Source organism: Notothenia rossii (assembly GCF_949606895.1).
Source record: "Notothenia rossii genome assembly, chromosome: 10".
Classification (NCBI taxonomy): domain Eukaryota; kingdom Metazoa; phylum Chordata; class Actinopteri; order Perciformes; family Nototheniidae; genus Notothenia; species Notothenia rossii.
The window spans coordinates 10,368,612-10,379,204 of record NC_136908.1 but is presented as its reverse complement, the minus strand read 5'-3'; the positions used below and the strand labels follow the sequence as shown (position 1 = coordinate 10,379,204).

Genomic DNA, 10,593 nt, shown 5'->3' with positions numbered 1-10,593 from the left:
AACATCAGACGGGTTGAGAGTGGGTTTCTTTAGGAGAGGGTTTACTCTTGCCTCCTTGAGACTGTTTGGAAAGTGACCAGAAGTTAGAGAAGTGTTGATGAAATGGGTGATAAACGGTAGAATATCAGGAGCGAAAGTCTGAAGGAGGTTAGAGGGGATAGGGTCCAGAGGACAGGTGGTGGGACGGGCAGAGGTAACGAGGGTAAGAACCTCACTTGGAGAGGGAGGAGAGAAGGAGGTTAGTGTGTGGGTGAAAGGAGGGTCTGGTGACCCAGCGGTGAGTGAGGGTGAGTCAGAAAAAGAAGAGCAAATATCATCAATCTTTTTTTCAAAGTGGTTAACAAAGTCTCTTGACAGAAGGGAGGAGGGGGGAGGGGCTTTGGGGGGTTCCAAGAGGGTGGAAAAGATTGAAAATAGTTTTTTGGGATTGGAATAGGAAGATTGGATCTTATCTTGAAAGAAAGTGCTTTTTGCCTGAGAGATGGAAGCAGAGAAAGAGGAGAGGAGAGCCTGATAAGTTAGGAGGTCGTCATGGTGTTTGGATTTCCACCATTTCCGCTCTGCTGCCCGAAGGATGGTTCTATTAGCACGCAGTGCGTCATTTAGCCAGGGAGCAGGAGGGGACTGACGAGCCTGCCTAGATGTGAGAGGACAGAGAGAGTCCAGAGAGGATGAGAGAGTAGAGAGGAGAGTTTCTACAGCAGAGTCTGGAGGCAGGAGTTGGAACGAGTCAGAGGAAGGGAGGGCTGAGAGCACCGATGAGGCAAAGGTAGAAGGGGAGAGGGAACGGAGGTCACGGAGGTTACGGCGGACAGGTGCAGGATCAGAAGAGATTAGTTTGTTATGTTTGGAAAGGGGTAGAGAGAATGAAATGAAGAAGTGATCGGATGTGTGGAGCGGGTTTACAGAGAGGTTAGAAGTAGTGCAGTTCCTTGAGAATATGAGATCAAGGACATTGCCAGCGTTATGAGTTGGTGGGGATGGAGACAGTGAAAAAGCAAAGGTGGTTAACAGAGATGTTAGTTTGTCTATCTTCCCTGTCTGGAGGTTGAAGGTATCGTGGTTTCAGATCAGGACCTGGTCTAATGTGGTCTAGATTTTAAAAAAGCTGCTAAATCTCCCTTGTTTGTATTTTCATAAATAGAATAAAGGTTTCACAAATCTGAAACTGTGTTATAAAGAATCTTTAGACCCTCTGGGATAATCCAGTCCAGATTTGATGAGTCTAGGTCTAGTGGTTTTAGATCAGGACCTGGTCTAATGTGGTCTACATGTAAAAAAAGCTGCAAAATCTCCCTTGTTTGTATTTTCACAAATAAGGGGCGTCGGGCCGAACCACGCCCCTTAGCTGTGATATAATGAGCATATACCACGGCCTGTCGTGAGCTATTGCTTAAATATATCAGGCAGGTACACAAATAACAACAGTATAACACTACACTGATTGCAAGGGGATCAATATTGTTCATTTATTACTTGTATAGTCTATAAAACATGTCTTCTTTATGTTCATACTTTTAGGGCCAACTCAGCCAACTAATATGGCTTTATTTAGTCACTTCTCTTCACTATATTAATCATAAACATATATATTTTTCTATTTATGGATTTGGAGGTGGGGTTGTTATTGTTTTTTGTTCTGTTATCCTCATGTTTGTGTATAAAAAGTGCTCTATACATGAGGATTTATTGATTGAGTGATTATGTAGGATCACATTTGCAGAACTTGCTCCTTTTCTTTCCTCTGCTGTGCTGCCTAATTATTAAAAATGAAAATCACCATCGCTCTTCTTTGCATGACTTAATCTTCTAGTACTCAGGGCTGAAAAATTATCACTGATGAACCCTTATTAGAGGAATTTATAAATATATTCAAGAGGTTAAATATTGGCTGTGGAGGACAAAGGTTATATTTAAATGCATATTAGTGACAGAACACAGTAGAGCAGAATAAAACTACCACCCCAAATAACACTTCTTCTTAATGATGAATTATTTCCACTTGTGGCTATGCCTTTGACTCACAATCTAGCAGTCAGGCTGTATGAGATGGAACATTTTTCAGCCCCACTAAAACAAAAAGGCCAAGCAGCACATCAGGGACGTGCACAGGTACGGTACGGGCTAATGTTGCCCGGGCAACGGCCTGTTTGGCCTTTTTGGCTGACCTGCCCCTCTGGAGAGAGCGAGAGTTTGTTTTTCTTTTTTCTGTTGTGGCCGAATCAACATGATAAGCCCACAATTAGTTTTGTAGCGTCTCGCTGCGGGAAACACACTTTGTCAGCGCTGTCATCTGCCGGTGCGTTAAGACCACCTCAGTGTCGGATTTTGGAAACTTGATTTTGTGTTGTCTCATGGCAGTTAGGGTATAAGGGACAAACCAGGGGACTTTACTTCCTCTTGACACCGGCGGTTATTTACAAAAAAAAAACTAAATATAGCCTACTTGTTGTTATTGTGCTTCTGTCTTTCTGTGTCTTTTCATCTGTAAACTCCCTCAACGGGGCCGCTCGCTCTCTTTTCTTGATCGCCCTCTCACGGTTCAGTTTCAAGTAACAGTTCAATGTCCCGCTTCATTGTAGGATTTCTGCCATGTCTCTACCACTTTAGTGGGACCATCTCTGTTATTAAGTTATGGAATAATAAATAAATAAGTAATTAGATACCTTACCGTTACTGCGCTCATAAATAATGATAAGAATAATGCGTATTGAACTGGTTTCATTAATTAGTGAGTTTATTTAAGGCAATTAGTTAGAGGCCCTATTTTATCAGTATGTCTGGACTGCACAGCAGTTACAATGGTCAAGCTACATTAGAACAGAATTGTCCCCATTTTGTCTTTAATAGTTACTAACATTAGATATTTAATGAGATATGGACCGCAAAACAAAAGATGTCCCTGGTTTACATTTTTAAAATCAAGTCACCGAATTAGCTTATCTTATTTTGTTAGGAGATGTGAATTACTGTTCAATTTAGTTGTAATTTTTTTTCAGTGGGATGCCCTTTTTCCAGTTTAGAGCAATAGCCCCTCCAAATGTCTGTACACGTCCCTGCAGCACATTGATCAAAGTTGTTGTTTACATTTAAATTGGACATATAACGCACATTTTCAGGTTCATATTTGTAATTTAGTGCTTCTACAGTGACATGTCTCCATGCTTTAATGTTCAAAAAGCTCTTTATATTTCTCATACTGCCTGTTTGTGCTGCAGCACCTCTTTTCCCCCTCTGTCTGAAACCAGAGCACAGCTCTATGGTGATGTCACTATGGTATGAAGTAAACAAAGGAGTCCAATGGAGGCATTAAAGGCAGGGGGGAGTGTGTGAGAGAGATTCTCCCTCTGGATGGAACACAGGGATTTTAGCATTTGCAGACCATTTACATGCACACAAACCTATATAAGACACTGCAGGAGAGGGAACACCCCCAAAATCCAAATAGGGCCTCTTTAAGTTTTCAACATGGCGACGTACTATAATAAATCCTAGCTGCTTGACTCTTCCTCACCCCCCTCTCTGTCCTCAGGAGCGTTTACTGCTGTCCTTACTGCCGGCTCACATAGCCCGGGTGATGAAGGCTGAGATCATCCAGAGGCTGCAGGGGCCCAACTTTGGTCGAACCGAGAGCACCAACAACTTCCACAACCTCTACGTGCAGCGACACACCAACGTCAGGTGAGGCTGCTTCTCTTTATCTGTGCTTCCACAAAATGAAGGTTATAATCTTCTGCTCTATTTTAACATCCTGTCCTCCCCCTCGTCTTCTTTTTTTCCGGTCTACCTGCAGTTATATTTGGATTTCTTCTTTACTCTGTGCTTCTCTATAGAGTGGTGCAGTGTTGACGTATTTTTGTAGGTCGAGCAGTGAGTTAGCATTGCAAGGGTTTCCTTGCAGGAAGCCAATGGCATTTTTCCATTGAATTTTGAAATATTGCAGTCGAAGCATAATAGAAATTACCAGAAGACTATAACATTATATATAGACAATAAACAAACTCCATCACGGTCTCACGACTTCATGTAAACACAGCTAAGCTAAAGGCAGCTAATAATTGGTTTAATAGTCTCCTATAGTCACTTGTTAGCTTTGTAAAGACACAAAGAGGCTTTGGACATTACGAGAGGAGTATTACAGTATTTACTGACGTATGTAACGCCGTAGAACAAAACCTAATAATCCCTTTAGCTTGTGTTAACCACAGAGCTTATTTCAGGCATCGGACCAAAAACTCATTAAAAACCTGGAAGTGCTAAGAACTCATTTTGGGGCTTAGGACTCATTCATGAACGACTCTATAGTCTCCCTTTCTAACCTCCTCGCCTTTTCTTTTTTCGCCATCACTTTTAAAACCCATGTTCTTATCTATTTTGATTGCTATGACCAAATTAAATCAATAGTTAATTCACATCCATTGTTCTTAGGTTGGTTCTAAGGTCAATCTGTACTCAAAGACGTCCTTCTATGTGGTGGAGGTTCATAGCAATACAAATCCAAGCTGACCATGAGAGCCTCTCCATAGAAAACCTGTTTCCCATCATGCCTGAGGTTTACAGGGGAAACAATGACTGTGAGCGTTTCAAGTGGGCCTCAGATGTGTGTGTGTGTGTGTGTGTGTGTGTGTGTGTGTGTGTGTGTGTGTGTGTGTGTGTGTGTGTGTGTGTGTGTGTGTGTGTGTGTGTGTGTGTGTGTGTGTGTGTGTGTGTGTGTGTGTGTGTGTGTGTGTGTGTGTGTGTGTGTGTGTTGAGCTGCCTTTTATCCTTCAGTAATAACAGATTCTCACTCGGTCTTAGCTCACAGAGAAGAGGGCAATCTCAGAAGTGACACCCAAGGACATGTGGCAGTGTGAATCTGCTGCTTCCTCCCACACACACACAGACACACACACACACACACACACACACACACACACACACACACACACACACACACACACACACACACACACACACACACACACACACACGTTTAGTGCAGAGACAAACAGCAGCCTCCTGTCTGCTGCTCGTTGGTTGCTTTGTGTGTGTTTTATGCTCATTGAAAGACATGTCCTTCTCTTTTGGATATCGTCTGGTGCATTTGCAGATTTTTCATATTTCCAAAGAGCAGACAAAACGTACGAAGTGCTGACGGTAGAAGTCTGTTTCTAAACCTTTTTATACATTTAGCTAAAACTTGCCTCATTGTTCAGGATTCAGGAAGATGTGAAGTTTATAGTTTGTTTTGTGATATTGTTTCAATTCTGGATAATTTTACTTTTAAGAATACTACAAAAAGAGTCGGTAATTACTGATATAAATAAATGCTAATTCCTTTGCCTAGATTGATTGGGAGGGACTGCAGATCCCACTGTTCTGCTGTCCCTAAAATGCCTTTTGACTCAGATTCTATTCAAATGGCAATGTGTTCTTTATACTATGATACTATGAGTCAATAGGACTTGCAAAAGATATTGCAATATTTAGAATTGTACCCCTGTATTCTCACATGTACCGTATATCCAGATTCTTGCAAGTACAAAGCCATATTATTAAGATGACAATAACTTGCATAGCATTAGAGACCTGAATAGAGAAGTGTTCCTTCATTCAGTCTTTGTTGGGTTTGTAGTTTTTCAAGTTTGCTAGAAGGAGTAAAGGAGAAGGTTTATTCCATATTAAAATGTTTAATCTACTGCCACCAATGTGAAAGTGTTCAACTGAATAGCTTTGTGGAAAACAACACTGCAGACAAGTTAAGTCAAAGCAAAACGCAATAAACGCTCCATCTTCATGTTGCTCTACTAATAAAATGGCCCTCTCCTGCCTCTCTTAATGCAGTACAAACAAGATATGCCATGAATGAAAGTGTTATTTCGCGGTAGTTTTATTCAGTAATGAAATCTTAATTATATTATTTGTTGTTCTTGTTTTGTGCAGCATTCTGTACGCAGACATCGTGGGCTTCACCAGGCTGGCCAGTGACTGCTCCCCCGGGGAACTGGTCCACATGCTGAATGAACTTTTTGGCAAATTTGACCAAATTGCAAAGGTAACTCAGAAATATCCCATTTTATTGATATAACCACATTTCATACACAGCGTGCTGCTTCAGATTAAAGCAATTGAAAAGCCAAGGATCCCTAATGATCTCCTAAAACACTCTTTATTGCTCGAGCCTCCATGCAACAACCCAACAACACTAAGCCCACTATCTTGAATTGTATGGCAATTTCAGCTAATGTGGCCTGATGTATTTAAAAGTTGACCTTATTGGAATTGTTTGCACAAATCTGCTAAATACAGCGAAGGAGAGATCAGGTTGAGTTGTGTGCTGTCACTCACTCACTGCTCTGCCTTGAATGAAAGTCTTCTCTGTCCTGGGGCCAGCGTCGTACCTTCCCAGAGTGCTTGGCATGTTAACAGCTGCAGGTCAGGTTGTGTGGGCTGGTCAGAGTGTGTGTGGTGGCCTCGTGGGCTCTCAGTTTTCCGGGGATAAACAGTTGAGTCAGTTTCTCTCCGCGTTCCTGTCCAGAAGCTCTGATGAAGCCGGCGTTACATAAAGCCGCTCCGACGATGAGCTGTATCACATGTGGAGCCAGAGCTCATGTGTGATGTGTGGGGGTGTTTGATTCTGTGTGTGTGTGTGTGTGTGTGTGTGTGTGTGTGTGTGTCTGTGTGTGTGTGTGTGTGTGTGTGTGTGTGTGTGTGTGTGTGTGTGTGTGTGTGTGTGTGTGTGTGTGTGTGTGTGTGTGTGTGTGTGTGTGTGTGTGTGTGTGTGTGTGTGTGTGTGTGTGTGTGTGTGTAATGTACAGTAAGTTAAATAAAAACAAGAAATTAATCCTATTTATTCTCCCTGTAAGCATTGAGTCGTTGATGAGTGCTTGTTATATGTAGATAGAATGATAGTTATTATATTTTACCTTTCATTGCACATTCTAACTTTGACTGTATGTTGTATACATTTTGTAAAGTTTTATTTAAATTACCTTTTATTTCATTTTAAAATGGAGGAACTGTTATATACCCAACTTTCTACTTGATAAATTAAGTATTCTGATGCTGTTATGTGAATTATTATATTTCTCACTATATTTATCTGACAGCTCTATTTGCTATTTACCTTTCAAATAAAAAAGATACAAACAAAGCCTACATGTTTAAAGGGTTTATATATCATATATATATAGAGAGATTTTTCAAGAAAAAAAAAGAGAATTCTCTATTGAGCACTCTAACTTTGAATACTTTATGTACATTCCCAATGTATTAGGTATACCTACCTAAAGTATTTTTTACAGTGTGTTATAGTACCTTTATTTAAGTATGGGATCAGAATACTTCCTGTACAGGTGTTTGAGTTGTGTGAACATGAGACAGAGCAGGAGAAAGTATCTTTTTCAATGAAAAGTTGTTGAAGATAATGAAAATGTTGGACAATGAAGATAGTGTTAAGGGTACACGGTTTCCTGACCAATTTAAAGGTCACCTGTTGTGCAAAATCCACTTTTCCCCTCTGTGTAAAGAGATTCTGAAAGTTTCAGAAAAAAAGATTCGCTCACTTTTTGTCCTGATCCATTTATATAAAAACCTGTCTGAAAATGAGCAGATCAGATTTTGGCCACTTTATGATGTCATAACGATTTATTGGCTTGCGTAACTATCAGCCAATCACCAACTTATCAACAACTTATCACCTGAATCTCCTCCTAGAGCACCATTGTGTTCTTTTTAACCAAATCTCTCTCAGAGGGGCGTGGAGAGGGGCTCCTTATTTTCATCTAAAGTAACAGACAGAGAATCAGCACTTTGGAAACAGGACTGAATCAGAGGGGATTATGGGTAATGCTGCAATTATCTGTTTGGTGTTTGGAGCCAAACACTTCAGAGACATGTTTTGTATATATCTGAGACCTATAATATAATGATGAAAAACAGTATAATAGGGGACCTTTAATCCACCTATTTCCATTCTTAATGTCTGTCTTTCAGGAAAACGAGTGTATGCGAATCAAGATCCTCGGAGATTGTTACTACTGTGTGTCCGGTCTGCCTGAGTCGCTGCCTCACCACGCCAGAAACTGCGTGAAGATGGGCCTGGATATGTGTGAGGCCATCAAGTAAAATACCAGATCTCCCTCTCTCCTTCTCTGCCTCTCTCACACACACACAAACACAAACAACAAACAAACAAACACACGCCTGTCAAACAGATTGAGCGTTAGGAATGCCAGACTTCATTCCAGCTCTGTTTGAACTCCAGAATAAACACAATGTGAATTCAATATGATAAGCCTCCCTGGAAATGGCAAACAAATGAAAAAATATTACTTTCCAGCTCGCCATTTTTCCGCCCTCTGTCTCCATGTTGTTCACTCATGCATGACGTCAAACACATCAGTTGTATTGACCAATATGTTTGCTTGCAGGAACTGACCTTTAGTCACAATCAGATTAAAGATGTCATGTCGAATCGTCTGTGTGTCAGTTATACAATACTATAAGATTTTTCTGTCAGTTATAGTGGAACATATATCTTCCATTACTTCCATTTGCAACATCAACAAAGACAAATATTTAAGGCAAGAAACAAGGAAACCACATTTTAAATGACATTTTAAAGGGGCCTTATTCTGCTTTTTGGAGATTTCCATTTCCTGCAGTGTGTGATATAGGTTTTTGTGCATTTAAATTCTCTACAAAGGCTAAAATCCCAAATCCAAAACACATTGTACGCTCTGGTTTCAGATGGAGGGTGGAAAGAGGTTATGCAGCACAGGCAGTATGAGAAAAATAAATGTGTCACAAAATAAAATAGTGGTTACAGGAAGCTATGGGAGTAAATGCCTAAAGCCCGCGTCACACTGTCCCGAAATTGACACCAGATGGAATTGGGAATTCCGCACGAAGATGGCCCCGAACTTGGTCAACAGCCAAGCAACAGCCGAAGCAAGTACGATGCCTACAGAAGGCCACACGATGGCAACCGAACCATACACTCAGTCATGTTGTTTCCATAGCAACAACAACTTCCTGTCAACAGCGTAAACTCACCTTCAAAATAAAAGCATCTAAATAAAACAGGAAGTAAACCTAAATGACATTTAAGACATACAACTGCAACGAAAGTATCAAAAACAATGTAATATCCTTTTCAGTTTCACATAACACAAATTGGGTGATTTACATAATATGTTTACATGATTTTGTTGTGCAATAAATGCAATCTCGATGTCATCGTACTATAATACGATGGCTACATGACGGCATTGCGAGGGCTTCACAAAGTCGTGTTGCCTTCCTAAGACAATCGGGCAGCTTCTTGTTTCCTTTGTGTTGTCTTCGTGAGGCGAAAAATGCCCGATGGCACCGATGATCACACGAAGATGAAACGATTTGACTAGATGCCCTCACGAGTGACTTACGAAGGGCAAAATGGACACACAAATTCAACACGAAAATGAACCTTCGCAAGGTCCTTCGGCAATTTTTTTGGCATGCCAAAGATTTTGCCACTGCTCACGAAGTTGCTGCCGGAGCCTGAGAAACTCCACCGGCGGTCATACAATGGCTTAAGCTGCCCTCACGAATGTCCCGATGTTGTTACGATCAGAGCCGAATTTGAACATTTCCTTTATCGTGTGTCCATCTGGTGTCAATTACATTACATTACATTTAGCTGACGCTTTTATCCAAAGCGACTTACAATAAGTGCGTTCATCCAACAAAATACAAACTTGAAGAAAACAGAATCATATAAGTTCATCAGGTTTCATAGAGCTAAAACATTTCAAGTGCTACTCAACTGGCTTTAGATAAGCCAGTCCTTTATTAGTATATAAGTCAAATTTCGGGACAGTGTGACAGGGCTTAACCCAAAATCATAATTTTACTGATAATGTTTTATCAGACGAGAAACAGTTTGAGCACGTCATTCTGACTTCTCTGTTTGTGTATAGGCTAAAAAAAATAACATATAATGTGGTTTTCTATAACGAAAATAAGATTATAAATGTCAAGGAGTTTATGCAGATACAACATATTTAACCTTTTTTTTTTTAGAGTGATAGGTGTATTCAGAGTAGCTGTTTCCTCATTCTTCCTATCTTTACGCTAAGCTAGCTTCCTAACACGTCTTTACCCCAGCTCTTAACTTCACACTGCAATTGATTTAAATCTTCTATCGAATAACCACATTTACCCAAAAGTAGTAAACTTCTTATTTAAAGTGTAATCGTGCCCTCTTCTCTCCACAGGAAGGTCCGAGATGCCACTGGAGTCGACATCAACATGCGGGTCGGTGTTCACTCTGGGAATGTCCTGTGTGGCGTGATTGGCCTGCGCAAGTGGCAGTACGACGTGTGGTCACATGACGTAACGCTGGCCAATCACATGGAGGCGGGAGGTGTGCCGGGGTAAGATATAACCAATTCTTCAAACCTCTTGATCTAACTGCTTATGCTGCTTTGCAAATCATTGACATCATTTTTTAGTTGCATAATGCAGAGGGAGAGTGTAGCTGTGGGATTTGGCACTTCCTGCTCTCTCAGTGATTAATGTTGAGTTGCACTTAGCAAGTCACAGAATTCCCATCTGCTCTGTGTGGCCTAA

At 40.8% G+C, this 10,593-nt stretch overlaps 1 protein-coding gene across 4 annotated transcripts in view; it reads left to right on the top strand.

Annotated features, from left to right (window-relative positions):
• adcy2b (adenylate cyclase 2b (brain)) overlaps positions 1 to 10,593 on the top strand; it is a 70,061-nt gene that overhangs the window by 38,297 nt on the left and 21,171 nt on the right. For all 4 annotated transcript variants that reach the window (XM_079656170.1, XM_079656171.1, XM_079656172.1 and 1 more), the window contains 4 exons: positions 3,533 to 3,681; positions 5,923 to 6,034; positions 7,975 to 8,102; positions 10,239 to 10,397. In XM_079656170.1, coding sequence (XP_079512296.1) covers positions 3,533 to 3,681; positions 5,923 to 6,034; positions 7,975 to 8,102; positions 10,239 to 10,397 — 548 coding nt within the window. The remainder of the gene's footprint in view (positions 1 to 3,532; positions 3,682 to 5,922; positions 6,035 to 7,974; positions 8,103 to 10,238; positions 10,398 to 10,593) is intronic.